Source organism: Macaca fascicularis, chromosome 6, assembly GCF_037993035.2.
Source record: "Macaca fascicularis isolate 582-1 chromosome 6, T2T-MFA8v1.1".
Lineage (NCBI taxonomy): Eukaryota > Metazoa > Chordata > Mammalia > Primates > Cercopithecidae > Macaca > Macaca fascicularis.
In genome coordinates this window covers 180,706,696-180,725,625 of record NC_088380.1, presented here as the reverse complement: position 1 = coordinate 180,725,625, position 18,930 = coordinate 180,706,696, and the positions used below count along the sequence as shown (strand labels likewise).

The window sequence follows — 18,930 nt, the reverse complement described above, 5'->3', positions numbered from 1 at the left end:
CATAAATGCATCTCTGGGTTATCTATTAACCACAGTAGTACTGGTGGTAGTAACAGTAATAATAGGATTGCTATCAGCAGCTGACATTATGGGTTACATTCATAAGCTCATTTATTGCTCACAAAACCCTGATACAATTAGGTATGTTCAGTTATTATCCCACTTCACAGATGAAGAAACTGAAGCTTCGAGTAATTAAATAATTCCATCAATGTCAGGTAAGTGGAGGCAGAATGTGCACCCAGGCCTTCTGACTCTAGAACATGTGAGCTTAGTAATCATGAAGGAAAATATAAGATCACCAATGATTTTCAAAGCTAAGCAAAGCAAACTTTATCACAATGCTTAAACCTTATCTTATTTTGTAGTCTTAATTATTATATTTAATATACTGAGTTGAATGTCAGTAACTGGTTAGTTTCAGTTTCTGTCATCCCTACTTCACAGGACAATTTCTAAAGGAAAAGCCTTATGATACCACTATGAAAATCAAAGTTGATAAAAATAAACTTCTGACAAAACAAAATGAACGTTTCAGAGAGGACCCTTGTTTTTAGTATACACCTGAATGATACTGCCTGCCAGGGCAAAATGGGAAGACCTACATCAGTACATAGCTAATGACAACGCTTTTCATAACATTCCAGAAGCTGCCACAAGCAGCACGTGAACCTGCTGGTCTGTCCTATCAGGAAAAACAACTAAATTGTAATTATACCACAGACCAAAATAATCATTTGTGGCCTTTTTTTTTTTTTTTAACATCCAGATGGTTGATCTAAGCCAGCATTTCTCATACTTGAGAGTACGTCAGAATCACCTGGAGGTCTTGTTAAAATACAGATGACTGGGTCCATCCCCACAGTCTCATTCAGCATGGGTCGGGTTCAAGGTTTCGCATTTCTGACAAGTTTCCAAATGACACCAGGGATTACTCTTTGAGAACCACTGAGTTGAGCAAATCCATTCAACAGGTTAACTTCATTAGATCCTTAGGGGTGTGCTCTATAGCTTGTATCCTAGTTGGCCAGCTATGATGTAGTCCAGTTTAAATATTCTACAGGAACTATTTTAAGATTTCCTTATGAAGAGAAGGGCTTTGCTCTCAAAACCTGAAACAGCTCTGTCTTTCAAGTTCTGAGGTCCATACCTTTGGAAAGATTAAAATAAAGTTCAATTTCACCAAAACAAAATTCCTTGAGAAAAAGCATCAAGAGGTGAGTGGCTCACCATTAAGAACAAACAAAATACAAATTTGGTGCTTGAATTTTCACAATAATGGGGTAGCTGGCATTCATATACCCCATATCTTAAGAATATAGCCTTTTTATTTTTCATTCAGCGACATGGAATACCTGCCCTTCAGGTATTTACTACTGACAGGTCTTCTCTCTCTCACAACTGGTCAAATGCCCTATAAGCCAAGATAAACAGTCTAAACAAAGGACATGCTAATTACTCATTCCTTCAGATTCAAACTATTTATCAAGTCACATCATCAGAAAATACATAGTATATACTGGTCCCTTTTGACTTGCTTTTATAGAACTATGGCTTAACAGCGTGATCTCAGATTTTAATAAGCAGAAAATATTAGTAACTGCCATTTGTTAAACATCTATGAATTTTCTTGTAAAATTTGTCAGCAACAGAAAAATTCATTGTCTGTCAATGCCCCATGATTAGAAACCTGCGAGGCAAATTTCTCTCAAAACTATTTCACTCTTGTTTAAAAGTATGCTTATTTTCATTAGAGAATGAGATTTACATCACCCATCATGTTACATTTTTCTCTTGGATGCTGGGATGTTCACAGTTAGGTTATGTGCTCAGAGGCAATAACTGTACTGAGCTTAAATGTTCTCATCTAAATATAACCCATGCTACCCACCACCACCACCCTATTATTGCTTCTTTTTATACTTGAGCTAGTATGTTTTGGCATTACTAGACTGAGTCTAAAACACAAAATGTAATTAACTGAATGTAACCACATTATTAAGAACCGAAGCCAAAATTCAGCTATCCCTTGACTCATTCTATTTCTATAAAAACATCTATTACTGTGATCATCACTTCTCAGACTGCTATATATCTGTACCAGGCTATGGAAGTTTCTCTTTCTGGCTTAAACTTTCCTGGTAAAGAAGGGAGGGAAAATATTTTGGTTTGAAAGGAAAGTGTACGCCAGTGTGTCAGCTGCCAAAATAAATAGAAATTTTGAGATGCCAGTAGAGCCCATAATTAATCAAAGGTAACTATGGAAGTTTCAGTTCAAGGTTTGCCAAAATGTAAATATTCCTCTTGAATTAAATAATATGTAAATTCACAGATTATCAAAAGTGGACTATCCAGTCAGGTTTCAAGTTTCCACTTCCAAATGACCCTCACATCCCTACGCAGGCAGCAAATCCCTTTTCCCTTATGTCTCCCTAGCATTCTGACATCCCACAAGACAGTGATAAGCTCTGTACAGAGCTTATCGCTATCACCACGCACCATGAGCTTCACTCATTTTCATATCCACAGCTTGTAGCATGCCATAAAGCCATCATCACCGATATAGAAAGTGGCTAATATGTTCCTCCTAGCTCTGTGTTGTGCATCTTACATGAATTACATAACATTTACATATATTCGTTCCTCACAACCATCATGTGAAGTCAGTACTGTCATTTATTATCCCCATTGTAGGCAAATGAAGCTAGGAGAAGTTAACTAATTGCCCTACAAAGTCACACAGTAAGTGGTAGAGTCTGACTTCAGAGCAGATGCTCAGGAAAAGTGGTTTAAGTGAAGTTTTGTTTGGGCCTAGAATTTTTGCTCTATTGTTACCTGCAAGGTATGAAATCCTTCACTATATATACGTGGCCTGAATGAAGACAACGAGCATCAGAGATTAAAGTTAAAGCAGTAATTATCTGAAGCAGCAGGGACCACATTTAACAGCATCTCATATTTCTTAGCAAGTTCCCTCTTCAATCAGTACTTTTTCATTATGACTCCTGTAATGAAGGTAGAGTCTAACAGATCTTAGGTTACCACATGTTTCCTAATAGAATTATAACCTATAACTAAATGAACGAATGTCTTCAGTATATTACCTTGGATCAACAGCTCCATTTGGTTGCCATGTGAATTGACAAATAAGCTCTCTACAGAAAGCCTCTGAGAACATTTTTTATTGCACCTTCACTAAATAAATCACATTCATTTTGAGCATTATAAATCCTTAAAATGATAAACATTTCTTGTCATCACTTATTTGTATTAAAAAATCAAATGACCATTGTAGGCTTGATTAGTCAGTTCCTGAATCAACAGACCTTTTCTTCTTCTTGACAATTTGTTCATACTAATCTTGCCTAGCAGAGAGAAATAATTAAAATCTATCACAAGCTTTGATACTTGTGATACTAAGTATCAAACATACTAAGCAAGTGATCTTGATGCTGCAACATCATTGAACCTTAATTTCATCAGCAAAATGAGGATAACAGCACCTCCCTTATAAAACTGTGGTGAAAAGCCAATGAGATAAGGTATAAGGGCAGCAGGAGCACAAGGCATGGCAGCTGGTGAACTCATTCAATAAACATTTCTCTGCCCCTTCTCTCTATGGTGCAATGAAAAAAGCAGGAAACTCACATTTTAAATTAGATATCAGTTGTATCCGAATAAGTCAGCCATTCTGTGCTATTTTCTATAACCTTTTTTCATAGAGATAATCAAAATAAGTTCAAACCTATGACCCCAAAACTATCAGTATAAGACTTCTTCTCTCTAATAAGCTATTCAGGGCAAGAAGTCATTAGTTCAAGGAAAGCAGGCAAGCAGGTAAACAATATTAACACTCAGCCTTGAGGAATGAAGTCATTTGACCTCAGCTGGCTGTTAGAGTTCCTCTTCTCCATGTCTGCTAGGCCTGAGCAAGGTACAGAGTCAGCAGGCAGAAGAGTCCACCCTAATGCACAACCTTTTTTTTTTTTTTTTTTTTGAGACAGAGTTTTGCTGTTGCTGTCAAGGCTGGAGTGCAGTGGCGCAATCTCGGCTCACCGCAACCTCTGTCTCCTGGGTTCAAGTGATTCTTCTGCCTCAGTCTCCCGAGTAGCTGAAACTACAGGCGCCCGCCACCACACCAGGCTAATTTTGTATTTTTAGTAGAGACGGGGTTTCTCCATTTTGGTCAGGTTGGTCTCTTAACTCCCGACCTCAGGTGATCCGCCCACCTTGGCCTCTTGAAGTGCTGGGATGACAGGTGTGAGCCACGCCTGGCCAATGCACAATCTGTATTCCTAAACTGAAGCTTATGTCTTGTAACCCTCGGCATCTCTTCTCTTTTGTGAGCCTTGACAGTGATCTCAAAAAGCATCCTGTGCCCAGCCTCCACATTTCCAGACTCTCACAACCCACCCCCCTGACCCCCATCCATAGTTCTCCAGAATCTCCTGGGCAGAAGGCACTCCCCAACACTCAGGCACAAAGAGGAGGTCACCGGCCAGTACACTTCAGGAGCAGAAGGATCACGTTTGCCATAGTTAAGTATCCTCAGCCCATGGCCCTTCAAAAGCATCAAACATTTGTGCACTGAAAGCAAACAAGAAATTTAAAAAGTTGACTCAGTCTAAAAGTTTGCAAAGGACCCCAAACCTCTACATTCCTCTTAAAAAACAGAAAAACAAAAAAGACAACAACCATAAAAGCTCAGTCCTGTCCTGTTATCTCTCTCATCTTTCCTTTCAGAGGTCTTACCCACAAGTCCACAGAAGTGTGAACCTAGAGAAAGGGTAAGATGAAGGGAGGAAAATGGTATACTCTCCTCCCAAATTTCGAATCACCAGGTGGTATTTGGGTGCTTTACCTGGATCTCCTATTTTTCTATGTTACAGAAGGAGGAGATGAAGCCAATAGTGGTCCACCACTGTTGGCAGCAGGTTGAGCAGTGAAACAGGCTGAGCAGGTACAACAGAAACGTGGGCCTTGCTTCATTTTCTCACTACCCTTCTTTAAAAAAACAACTTGAAAAAATCGTTAATGTTTTCTTTTAAAGACTCCTCCTACAGACACATACTAAATCATTTACAGATGAAATAATGTATGAGGCAACTGCTTCAAAATAATACAAAAGGGGAGAGAGAAGGTTAAGGGTATAGATGAAACAGGACTGTCCAGGAGCTGGTAATTGTTGAAGCCAGGTGACATGTACATGGGAGTTCACCAGACTATTCTATCTACCATGGAATATGTTTAAATTTTTCCATAATAAAAATTTAAGAAGACATGGGTCAGGGGGTGCTTTACCAACAGAGAAAAAAAGATATCACCAGTTGGTCACTTTCAGCAGTGTTCAAGAAAATCAGTGTGTCATCTTGCCTCAGTCCCACTATTATTTAAGTATAGTGACTTTAGGAATTGTATTTTATTTTTTTAAAATTAAGTTCAGGCCAGGTGCAGTGGCTCACGCCTATAATCCCAGCACTTCCAGAGGCCAAAGCGACTGAATCACCTGAGGTCAAGAATTCGAGACCAGCCTGGCCAACATGGTGAACTAAAAAGTACAAAAATTAGATGGGCCTGGTGGCACATGCCTGTAGTTCCAGCTACTGGAGAGGCTGAGGAATGAGAATTGCTTGAACCTGGGAGGTGGTGGTTGCAGTGAACCAAGATCGCGCTACTGTACTCTAGTCTGAGTGACAGAATGAGACCTTGTCTCAAAAAATAAAATTAAGTTCAAATTATCACACACCAGTTATACATGGGTTTTCAGATTTTAAGAAATTGTGCTATACTTTGAATAAAACTGTGACTTAATATTTCTGTTTGACGACTTGCTTTCTTAAAACAATAGAATCTTCTAGAAGTCAAACATTAGACATATCTCATTTTATCCTCAAAAATACCAGACAAAAGAAATGAGAAAATAAAGGACCCGGAAGGTGGTGTAGCTTGCCTAGGTCACATAGCTAATGAGTGGCCGAGCCATACCTGGAACCCAGATCTGACTTCCATTAACTAAGATATTTTTCTAATAACATTTTTTCAGAGTATATGAACATTCTGAGTCACGTTCTTATATTGAGTTTTATTTTTTTAAGGTCTCATAGACAATAAAATGGCGGCAACTATTTTACTGACTAGTACCATGATCCTATTGACTAGATGCATTCCTCAAGAATACCTGGAAGAATTATTATTTAAATTGTTACACGGTATTTTTAAATAAATATAGACTTAAAATATATAATACTGAGAAACTAATTATAACTTAGTTTTGGTCTACTAAAAAATGATTGGAATATATCTGATAAATCTTCAGCAAATAGAAATTGCCCAACCAAAATACCTACAATATAAAATGTGCTTGTACAGCTTAGAGCTTTGAACTTGAATAATTCCATTTGTAAACATGAATAAGCACCTATAGATAGCCGATGGAGTTTTTCTTTGGCATGTAATGGGACCAGAATTCTGCTATCCAAGTTAAAGTTTGCCTTTTGTAGTACCATTTTGTCATAGAATGTAAATAAGCACGTTATATATAAATATACAGGTAACTTATACAAGTGTGTATTTGTAATTGATAATTACACTTTCCAAATATTTTTCCAAAAAAATCATAAATTTTCTAAAAATTTAAAATTTCCAAATATAAGCATACATTTATAAACACATTAATGACTACGTTAATAAAAGTGTTTGGAAATGCCATTTATACAATTTTTTGTTATAGCTAAAATTGAATCTGTTAGTTTGCCTTAAAGATTAAACAACTTATAGATTAAAATGAAATGAAACTATTGGGCTAGTTGATAATTTGTTTATAATGAGAAAAAAATGCATGTTCAGTCTTACTCAAAGATTAGCACAGGTCAAAAACACATTACAAACCATGTTACTAATTTATTTTTTATGACAGTCCTGTGCCTAGTCTGTAACATAGTAGGTGCTCCAATAAATGTGTGCTAAATACATTACAATATATTTTTTTAAACTCTTGATTCCAGGATAAAAGCCAAACTATTCTCGATTCAAAACTATGGCACCCTTTCATATCTCTTACTGAAAAATCATAAATTCTCCATTAAAATGTAGTCTCCTCTAATGTATGCAAAAGCAATCACATGTTCTAAAGTTCTTAATAAAACAACTGTAGCCAAAATCTTTCAAAATACTGAAAGAAACAGGCTGTCAATGCTAATCAAAGTTTAAGCTTATATTGAATTAGAAAACTTCTCTTCAAGAAAATCGACAATTCTGCTAAATATTTTATCTGTCTGGGGTTGTATCTATAGCTTATTCAATAAAGCATATATAGCAAGATAAGCATGACTAAAATATTTCACAGTAACACAGCTATATTTGTAACTAATTTCATAACTTTATTCAATATTAGAAAGCCATATTTTAAATTTAAAAAGTTAACCAACCTAACATGGCCACATACATAAGGGGCCTCACATTACCTTTCACTGTTAGGTATTATTATATTTTAGAAAAAGTATTTGTATTTTTTGTAGAGACGGGGTCTGACCATGTTGCCCAGGCCTGGTCTCAAATTCCTGGGCTCAAGTGATCTGCCCACCTCAGCCTCCCAAAGTGCTAGGATTACAGGTGTGAGCCACCATGCCTGGTCAGGTATTATTTTCTTGATATTGTATTTTCTTCTGGAATTTAAAAGATTTACTCAAGGTCACACTGCTCATTAGAGCTCAGAGACAAATTTTTAAAGCTTTATATATGCATTTTGTTTATTTTTACAACAGCTTCATACAGTAAATAATTATATTCAAATTCAGAGTCAAACTTAAGTCTGAGTCCACAGCCTATGCTTCACTCTACATTTTTGGGCTCACAAAATTGCCTTTCTCAATAATTATTCACTTTTCACCTTCAGAAATTGATCGAAAATAGTATCAACACCTTTATCTTTCTATCTACTAAGTATTTTTTAAAAACTTAAAGGTGGAACTCATTCTGTTTCAATAAGATAAAATGTGATGAGAAAAAAATGGATGGGAATCTACAATAAAATCGAATTTTAAAAAATATACTGCTCTAAATTTATCATGGTAAAATGTACTTTTAATTTCTGCAAGGCAGTTTTGAACAATTAAACATAAAATAAAATGAATTTTGTCACAAAAAGTTAAAATGCTCACATTATAGGTTCTCTGCCTTAAAGAGAAACACATTATTCACATTATCTTATGTGTGATGAAACCAAAAACTGAGGTACAATACAGCACTGAAGAAATACGACAGTGAATTATCAAGCTTATTTTCCTCCTAGCAAAACAGAGAAAAAGTCATAAGGAAAATAAACTGAGACTGTCAAATCCAAACCGAGGCATATATTAATTTAAAAACTACGTTCCCCATTTCTTTCTTATGAACACCAACAAGGATGACTTTCAAAAACTTAAACTCATGAAGTAAGTAGCATCTTTCTAGTTGCAATTAGCAACAACCACATTCATTAGGCTTGCAATAAACAGGTTTTTCCTGAAAGGTGTTGGAACAATGTGCTGATCATATGCCATGCTTCTCTGAACATAAAAAAAAAAATAAAAAAAACTCTACCCTGGAATTAGTTTTAATTTCATCAGAAAAGCTATCTAACCTAGTTAAACAACCTTCTACAAAGAGGAAGATTTTTCCAATATGTCAATTCTGCTAGATCTAGAACATCCGACCCATAATTTACTGTGAAAAAATTGGTTTCTGGCCGGGCGCGGTGGCTCAAGCCTGTAATCCCAGCACTTTGGGAGGCCGAGACGGGCGGATCACGAGGTCAGGAGATCGAGACCATCCTGGCTAACACGGTGAAACCCCGTCTCTACTAAAAAATACAAAAATCTAGCTGGGCGAGGTGGTGGGCGCCTGTAGTCCCAGCTACTCGGGAGGCTGAGGCAGGAGAATGGCGGGAACCCAGGAGGCGGAGCTTGCAGTGAGCTGAGATCCGGCCACTGCACTCCAGCCTGGGCGACAGAGCGAGACTCCGTCTCAAAAAAAAAAAAAAAGAAAAAGAAAAAATTGGTTTCTCCCTTTCTAAGTCAAAGAAAATGTTTCCTATGCAAAGATCCCTCTTGGAACGATACTGTATTAAGAAACAAGAAAATGTAATGAGGTTGCACATTAGACAATTTTAATAATCCACCATGACTTTCAGAACTGAAGCACTGCAGCGGTGTTCCGTTTGCAAATATAAGATGCAGTATATAAGTCTGAGGATCTATACACTTGTTTCCCTATCAAACAAATTTTAGGATAGTCTTTGTGACATACAGATTTTGTCTTTTTCCTTCCTACCTGACTCTTAGCTAATGAAAGTGGCAACATAATTGAACTGCAGTTAAGAGGATGTCGGCACATATACTAAGTAATTCTCCTTTACTTTTCTGTAAGGACAGAAGATCTAGGCACCCCTCCAAAGAAATGCTATATTCAAATATAATTACTGGCAGGTGCCCCAATATATTATCTGCTTTGGATGTCAGAATTCTAAGATATGTTTGGTAAGACAGGATTTTTTTTTTCTGCTTACGGTAAGGGTCAAATCATGCCTGTAGTCGCATGAATATAGACCTTCATTTTGAAATTGGAACAATAAAACCACATGTCACAGGGCTGAGAAATCCTACATAGGAAGTGAAATAACATATTTGAAAGCACCTAGCCCAGTGCCTGGTATATAACATGTGCTCAAAATGTAAAACAAAAGCATTGATCTAAATATTATCTAAGTTTAACATTTAAAGTTGATAAACAAGTATACTCAATTATTTTCCCCTTTCAATACCCTATCTACAATCAGCCTTTGATCATCATGTATCACTGTAAAATTTTTCCTCTCATCTTACATGCATCTGGGAGGCACTCTCCCTTCCGGTCCCACCTGCACCCACTATCCCCCTGCCATATTATCATTATGTGAAGAGGCACTGTAGTCTAATGATTAACAGCCAAATCTTGTCTGTGAATAAAAATAATAATTTCTGCTCCATAGGATTGTTGAACGAATTAAATGAATCAATACACGTAAAACATTTAGAACACAGGAGGCATGTTAGATTTTTTTTTTTTTTTTTTTTTTTTTTTGAGATGGAGTCTCACTCTGTCCCCTAGGCTAGGGAGCAGTGGCATGATCTCAGCTCACCGCAACCTCTGCCTCCAGGGATCAAGTGATTCTGTCTCAGCCTCTGGAGTAGCTGGGATTACAGGCAACCACCACGACGCCCGGCTAACTTTTGTATTTTCAGTAGAGACAGGGTTTCACCATGTTGGCCAAGCCGGTCTTGAACTCTTGACCTCAAGTGATCTGCCCACCTCAGCCTCCCAAAGTGCTGGGATTACAGGCGTGAGCTACCACACCCGGTCACATGTTAGCTATTATTATATACATATTACTTTAGCTGTGTCTAAAAACAGGATTTCGGCCAGGCACAGTGGCTCACACCTGTAATCTCAGCACGGCAAGTGGGTTGCTTGAGCTCAGGAGTTTGAAACCAGCCTGGACAACATGGTGAAACCCTGTCTCTAAATACAAAAAGTAGCCGGACATAGTAGTGTGTGCCTATAGTCCCAGCTACTGGGGAAGCTGAGGTGGGAGGATCTCTTGAGCCCAGGGAGGTCAAGGCTGCAGTGAGCTGTGATTATGTCACTGCACTCTAGCCTGAGTGACAAAGCGAGACCCTGTCTCAAAAAAACAAACAAAATCAGGATTTGAGGGATGCCCTCTGAATTCATGTAATGAAGCTTTAAGCTAAGCAAAAATAACTTAGAAACACATTTTAATATACAAAAATCCTCCAAATAAAATGTCTTCCCCTATCAGTTATTGGGAGGGGGGATTATGAATTTAAAAGGTTATTAATTTTAATTTATTATATATGCCCAAACTGCAGTAAACAAATGTAAAAATCATTCTGGTTCATCTCAAATTAAAATAAACATTGCCTACTATCGGTTACACTTCAGGTAAATTATTTCCTTTTAATATAACAATAACGTGCTGGCCTCTGATTGAATACCATTATTATAATGTACTCATGTGAGCACTATCCTTTAATGTCTGTGGTAAGTTTCAAGATTTCTCTATCACACCTAAGGAATTCTTTTTATTCTTTTTTTTCCCTATGAGAAATATTGCAGAAGAAAGGAATTCTTTTTAATAGTAATTAAATTGAAGTGGTAATATCTATAAAATTTCTTTCCTAAAATTAGTAGTGTTTAAGTTATAAATTATTTATTTTTTTGAGACAGGGGTCTCACTATGTTGCCCAGGTTGGTCCCAAACTCCTGGGCTCATGTAATCCTCCTGCCTCAGCCTCCCAAGCAGCTGGGATTACTTACAGGCATGTGCCTATAAGTTATAAATTTAAATAAGACAAATTTAACCAAGTTACTTATACCAACTTAAAATGATACTTTTTCTCAAAAATAACTAATTCAGAAGAATTATTGGTTTTTAAAAAGCAAAATGAACAGCATTCATTTAAGTAAGAATCACAGTAGTCAGTTTACTTACTTCTTTAGACTTTCAAAACCCTATTAGGAGTTTCTTGTCATATTTTTTTCAAACCACTTATTTCTCTTGTGACTTTCAAATCACCCCCACTGCTAGCTCTCTCTCCTCAAACGTGTGTGCGTGCACTCTGTCTCTCTCTCTCTCTCTCTCTCTCACACACACACACACACACACACACACACACACACACACACAGAGCTACAAATGGTGGGGATGGGGAGCAGAATTAACAATTTATTTTTGAATCTTACCATATTTGAAGTCAGGTACACTGACCCATCCTTTTCCCATAATCAATATAAAAGACAGCAATTCTAAGGGAAGAGTTAGTTTCTAACAATATATTTAGTATCAATCTTAGTCTAACTATTATTTCATAAATCAACGTAATCTCCAAAGAAACTGTTCAAAAAGATTTCACACATAACACACACTCTATTAGCCCAACAGAAAAAAATATTAATGTGCATACATGTATATTTTATTCATTGTCTGAACTTTTCATTTTTCCTAAAGCAATCTTTATCAAAAGTCAGTAAGCTGAGAATGGGAACCAAACCGTGAGGCCACATAAATTCACTGTGCCAGCATATGGCAGCAAAATAAGAAAAAAAGGTGTATTTTTTCTTATTTTGATTTTGAGTCAAATCTTAATCCAGTTAAAATGTATTGAATGTTAACTTACATTTTTTAAAATTAGCAGTATAAGAATAATTCATAAAACTTACCTTTGCATTAAATTTTCTTTAAATTTATGTTCAAAGGAATATCAAAGACAACTTTTTAAAAACGGACTTCTTAAACAGCCTTTTTACCTGACCACTAAAGCACAGTAATTGATCTTTGGTTTTAACAACTGAAACTCTTTAAAGCAAATGCCAATAGCTTTTTGATAGGAAAAAAAAAAATCATTTTTAAAAGTCAAAAACTAAATATACCCACATATTTTAAGATGCACTGCACCTGAATCCTCAGGGAAGGAATGATATAGGATTCTCTTAGCAAACTTCCCCTGCCTCTCAGCCAATTATTAATTAAAACAGATAATTCTGCTCAGGCTAACATCATATTTGGGAACAGTGCAATGATTCTGTAATCTGTTTTAGCCTTTGCAGAAATATTTCTAAAGCAACCCTCTAGCTATAGCATATGTGTATGTGCACACATGTATGTATACATATTTTCAATCCTTGTCTTTTTTTTTAACTTAGAATTTGTACTCTGACCAGCTGTGTACCCTTGGCTAAGTTATTATATATTTCTCATATTCAATTTCTGCATCTGTAAAATCGGGATAATAACAGAATTCACCCTGTGAGGTTGCTGGGAAAACTAGATTCAATGCTAGATTCTTACTCCTTATAAATTTCCTAAACACATACAATCATACCCTCAAAGTATACACATTTAGTGGAGCATCTGACATTCAACCACCTATGAAATTCCCTTTATCTTGTTCATATCAACCTAACTTGCTGCTCATTAATTCAAAAACATCAATGACTCTTGCCAGAATAAAGATATTCTGGTAGCAAGAAAGACAAATGATCTTTGCCTGGATCTATTTTTAGGAATGGTTTAATTATCTATACCACCAATGTTAACATTGGAAAATAAGCAAATGGGTGAAAGGCATAAAGAGTCACTCTGAGATGAACAGTTTCACAGTGTTCAAAAATAAATGGGGATGAAGAAAACATTTAGATAATTTCTCTCACTAGATAGTCCTTACTCATGCAAGGTAGGCCAAAATTTGAAGAGGTTTAAGAGGAATTGCCAAATCCATCAATTCAGGCTGTTCAGACCTACAAGGTTCAGAGAGTTTCCAGTTTTAAAATGCAACCAACCAGAGAGAAAACTGTAATTCAATAGCTGGTTGTCAGTGAGTCACTACCTTACAGTGTCAAAAGAAATTTGTTTAGTTATATAGTTACTTCAGAAAACATTCATTAGTTTCTGCAATAAAATATATTTATATCTACATATTATTTATTCTCATCTAAATAAGTAGGGAAAAAACTGACCCTGATTCTCATGTCAGGCAAGAAAGGTATTAGAGTTAATAATTATTACATCACCAGCTACTAGGTATTCATAATTATCTATGACAAGATTAAGGCTACAATTTAGAAAACTGCCAAAGAAACAGCTGAATATTTTGTTCCAATTACACTCCTGCTAAAATAAAGTCTGGTGATTGAATCCTTTTCGATCTAAGAAAAGCTCTGATGTGAATACGGGCACTTCAAACTCTAGTTACACAGATATCACACCATGCTATTTCCTTATTCATCCTAATCTATTAACGGAACATAATCTTACCGGAAAAGGAAAAATGTTGTCAGCCCTGTTCAAGCTATCTTCCATCCAGGATTTAGGTGCAAAGGCAGAGCTGGGGCGAGCATACTTCTGGAGCTGAATATGATTGCTTGCAAAATTTTTCTTCAAAGGCGAGATGGAGTTCAGGGGCGTTATTCCACCATTCAGCCCTCTGCGGTGATCTCGGCCTTGGGAACCTCCCCAGCCACCATATCCACCACCGCCCGGGCTCCAGGAAGAGGAGGGTGTTGGTGACGGACTCTGGTAACTGCTCCATGGAGACGGGGGTTTGTTAAGATTATTCGCCAAATGAGGCAGCTGGTTAAAAGCAGCATTTCTATGTGTGAAGGGTGGGGGATGGGGACTGGCAGGAGACCTCCTTTGCTGCTGATGCTGGCTGTGATGATGCTGGAAATGAGGGTGATGTGGGTGGTGCTGTGAGAGAGGCCCGATCTGAGGAGAGAAGCTGCCTCCAAAGCCAGGGCTGACATGATGGGGAAAATTTTGAAACAACAGAGCACCGTTATTAGCCGAAGCAGCAGGGACCCCTCCCTGGTGAAAGAAACTTGCATCTTCATTGATTATTGTAGAGGAGGAAGGCGCTATCGCTGCTGACCAGTTGCTGAAACCAGTAAGAGACGATGCACTAGATGTCAAGGGTTGGGTTGAAGTACCCAGCCCAGTGGCTTCTTGATAGTCAAACCCTGTCAACACTGGAGATTCGATTCTTATTTTCTCCTTCCCATTGCCATTTTCCGAAGAATTGTCCCCTTGATTTTCTTCTGATTTTGCCTTCTCGGTTTCAGGCAGTATTCCAGCTTCCTGACCTGGACTGGGGGAAAGCTGCTGCTTTTCTAAAGGGTCTTGCTGTTCCTGTTGCTGACTTTTTGCTTTTTCTGACCCCAAGATCTCATCCTGAATGTTATGGGTAGCTGGAGCAGGAAAAAGCCACGCTGACCCAGCACTGCTGCCATTGGCAGCTGTGTTATTATTTATAAAAGCAGCAGGGCTGGGGGTGGCATTTTGGTGATGGTGTGGAGGCTGCAGATGTGGATGGAATCTGACTGGAAAAGCAGATTTATTCCCAGTATTGCTTTGCACTAGCACTCCAAACCCGTAATCCCCCATTTATTATTTTTGGGAGCAGAATCTCACAATAAAAAATGACAACGTGATGCCTCACGCCTTTTTTTCCTCTACCCAAAATTTAAGTTGTTTGCTTGCCTGCTTGAAATGTCTTATTTATAGCTAGCTCAAAGATTGCAGCTTATCACCTTAAATTGTTCTGATTTGGAATTCTGGTCTCTGACAGAAAAAAACAACTCAAAAAAATCTCTTAAAACATTGACATGGATCCAATTGGGCTTATTTTTAGGAGGGAATAAAAATGAAGAGGGTAAAAATCAAGTCTTTGGTTAGTAAAATAGGCGCTTTCTTTTTCCAAAGGAAAATGTACATGAATGACAAAAACAGAGCTTCTCAAGCATCTATGGATGTAGAAGAATAAGCCTTGCGCGGAGTAAAAATATAGATATATATAATTTAACAATCACATATGGTTTTCCTCAGCAGTTTAGATTCACTCACATAAAAATTAGAATAGGGCTAAGAGGGGAATACGTTCTTTTCTTGGCAGCTTGGTTAAAAAAAATCAGGAATAATTTAAGAACATTATATATTATATATTTATATATATAGATTATATTAGGTTATCTGGGGTGGGAAGTGAATTCCTGGTTTCGGGAGAGGAAATCAGCATTGACTAATGGAAAGATGATCGCAGGGAGGTTTCTGCTGTTCCTGGTCCTGTTTTCTGCTCTTTCGCAGGGTGCAGTTTTGGCCTCTGGGGCTGTTCCTGAGGCTCCGGGTGCAGATCTTGCTGCGGTCGCTGTTCCTGGGCTCCCCGCGGCTTCCTCTCCCCCATGAAAGGGGTTGGAAACACCCGTTTCTCCCTCTTGTGGGGGTCGCGATCAGGAGGGGTTAGCGAGACTCGACGAGGGGGAGCGGGCGGCCCGGGGGTGCGGGGACCGAGGGGGCGACCTGGAAGGTCCTGCGGTTTCTGCCTCTTCCCCTCTCTGCGGCTCCGGGGTGTTTTTCCCTCATGGGACCCAGGGGCGGTTTGTTCAGTTCCCTCAGTTCGATTCTCCGCAGAGAGGGAAAAAAGAGGAAAAAAAGGAAAAACCCACTACCGTAGTTATTTTAAAGGAGAAGGGCCTCCCCCCTCGGCTTTCTCTCTCTTTCTCCCAGAATTTTTTTTAAACTATAATTTAGAAGGCTTTTGTTTCTCCTCACGGTTGCTGGGCCGTCGCCGCCGTCGTCGCTTTACCCTGGTCCCGCAGTCCCCGCTGTCGTTGTTGAGGACTCCTCCTGGTTCTTCTTTTTCTTTCCTTCTTCCTCCTCTTCCTCCTCTGCTGTCGCCGCTGCTGCTGCTGCTGCTGCCGCCGCCGCCGCCACCGCCTCCCGGTGCCCGGGTCCCGCAGCCGCGTCTGAGTCCTTCTCCTCAGGACCGAGCCGAGTGAAATGACAACCAGCTGGAAAGACCCAGAGACACTTCCGGTTCGAAGAGAGAGGGGTGGGGTAGCGCGCATACCCCACCTACCTGCCGGAAGACCAATCATCTGTTAGAACTCAGACTAGACCACGCCCCCTAGCTTCAGAGCTACTCCCAGGAAGGTCGAAGAGTTACCTCCAGAGACGCCTCTTCCGTCTGCGCCTCGCCTAGTGAGGCCGGGCGCCTGGAACCCGCTCTCCCCACCCAGAGTGAGCGCAGCAGGTCGCCATCTTTTGTGTGGGCAAGGGACTTCTTTGATATTTCTCTTCCCTAACTGGGCTTTGCAGGAGGAGTAATAGGGACGTGTCAAGGAGAACGGATTCCTCGCTCACGAAGGCATACGGTCAAGGTGTTGGAGATCGAAGTGGTGGCCCGTGAAACCGCGGATGAATGAGAAGAGTGCCCACAGTAAAGGTGGTGCTCCAAGCATCACGTGCTCTGGCCCGAGCTCCGCCCCAGAGGGATCTGGAAGGGGAGGCGGGTCTTCCCAGCAGCTGTGCGGTGCCTAGAACTGCGTTTGCCCTTGCCCAGAATGTAGACCTCAGGAGGGACTCTCCCTTAACCTTCCAAGCACTCACCCGCACCTCCCACTCTCCCATTCAGCTAGGCTCGCATGTGGTGCCGTCTCCCAGGCGCAGAGATGCAGCTGAGGCGTCTGTGGCTAAGCCCCGGTATCATCTCGTTCTAGTACACCTTACACGCAATACCAAAGGGAAAATTCCAAAACTAAAATTTTATCTTGGCCCTCATATGCTCCTATTTCTTCTATGGTTGCCCATTATTTCGAAGATAAAGGCCAAACTTGTTAGTCTGGTATTCAAGTCTTTCTACCTAATGGGTAATATATCTTAGTGCCTCATCCCCCTCCAAACACACTCTCAATGCCTTTTTACATGCCTTTTCCACTCTTCTCCTTCGGTAATTTCCTATTTATTTTTAGGAATCAGTTCAAAAGCCACCAACAGTATCTTCTGAATTCTCTCTTATAAGCCTCCACGGCCCTGTTTAGGTCTCGTGCTTATTTCTCACACTACATTGTGATGGTTTATGTCTTCCAGACCTGTGCTGGACTGTGGGCTCTTTGAGGAGCAGACACTGTAGATAGGAGACATCAGTGAATGAATCCTGAAAATGTGAATGAACAAACCAGCGACAATGAAGTCTTTCCTGGTGACAGTCCCCCACCCCACCACCACGCCTTCCACCCATCACCCATCCCCCACCCCTCACCCCTGTTTCCAAGTCTGAATTAATTATTTCCTTACTTTTGCCATTTGGTTTGGAGCTCACATATCAGACTTTTCATTATTTGTTTGCTACTCAAGGGCTTTAATGTCTTGTTTATCTTTGTACATTTCCAATGCTATGACCACCATCAGGGCTTAGGATAATACTTTGCTCTCAGCACAGCTTTAAAGATGTTAATAAGTATTTTCCTTTAGCAGGAAGGAAAATGAACAAAGAAATCAGGGTAGAGCCAGAAGTAACTGGCAAAACTAGAGGGAAAAGTAAGATACCAAGATTAATGAAGAATAGTGTGAACAAAGGTGGCTTCCATTTCATTTTCCATAGCCTTCCTCTAATGGTCTCAACTTCTGCCTCAGTCTGTCAATCCTCCATCACTTCCATGTAGAACACCTGAGGGCCTTCAATTGGTGATTTTATTCTCTTTCATTGTGTCATGAGCATGAGTCGTGTCTCTGTAACTCTTCTATGGATTCTTTGAGCATAGAGATTGGGTCTTACCTGCTGTTTATTCCCTACAACTGGACATGCCTGGAAACTTAGCTGGTTCCGTCAGGCGTCATTTCCTCCAGAATGGTTTCCTTGACTGGCCCTCTCTCTAGTATCTTGTAGATTCCTCTCTTTTAATTACTGCTGGTTGTCAGTGGGTTAGTTTCTTAAGGGCAGAGGTTGTGTCTGATTTAGCTTTATGTCCCCAGTGGCCAGAACAGGGTCTGGCACAGAGCAGACTCAAAATACATTTATCGAATGAACAAATGAATGTTCCATGCCCCGTAGATGGTTGAGGGTCCCTCAGAGCTACTAATTATCAGTGGCTAAAATGGCAGCCATGACTTGGAAAAAAGAGCACCTTTGGAACCAAACAGCCCTGAATTTGAATACCAGCTCTGCTGCTTCCTAGCTGTGTAGACCTGGGCATCACCTCTATAAGCCCTTGGTTCCTCCTAGATAAAATGTGAATGATATTTCCTCTCTTGCTAAGTTTGTAAATTACATGAGATACATGTGAAGTGCTAGACTCCTAAAAAGTTTTATTAGTCCATTTTCACACTGCTATAAAGAAATACTCAAGACTGGGTAATTTATTAACGAAAGAGGTTTAATTCACTCACAGTTCCACATGACTGGGGAAGCCTCAGGAAACTTACAATCATGCCGAAAGGTGAAGAGGAAGCAAGCACTTTCTTCACAAGGCGGCAGGAGAGACCAGAGTGAAAGAAGAACTGTCAAACACTTATAAAATCATCAGATCTCATAAGAACTCACTATCAAGAGAACAGCATGGGGA

The 18,930-nt window shown here is 39.3% G+C and overlaps 1 protein-coding gene across 4 annotated transcripts in view; it reads right to left on the bottom strand.

The window, feature by feature from the left end:
• Positions 1–16,371, bottom strand: part of CPEB4 (cytoplasmic polyadenylation element binding protein 4) — a 72,512-nt gene extending 56,141 nt beyond the window's left edge. For 3 of the 4 annotated variants that reach the window (XM_005558550.4, XM_005558552.4, XM_005558553.4), the window contains exon 1: positions 13,850–16,371. In XM_005558550.4, coding sequence (XP_005558607.1) covers positions 13,850–14,974 — 1,125 coding nt within the window. In that variant the 5' untranslated portion in view covers positions 14,975–16,371. The remainder of the gene's footprint in view (positions 1–13,849) is intronic. The other variant, XM_005558551.5, reaches the window with a different exon arrangement.
• Positions 16,372–18,930: the final 2,559 nt, after the last annotated feature.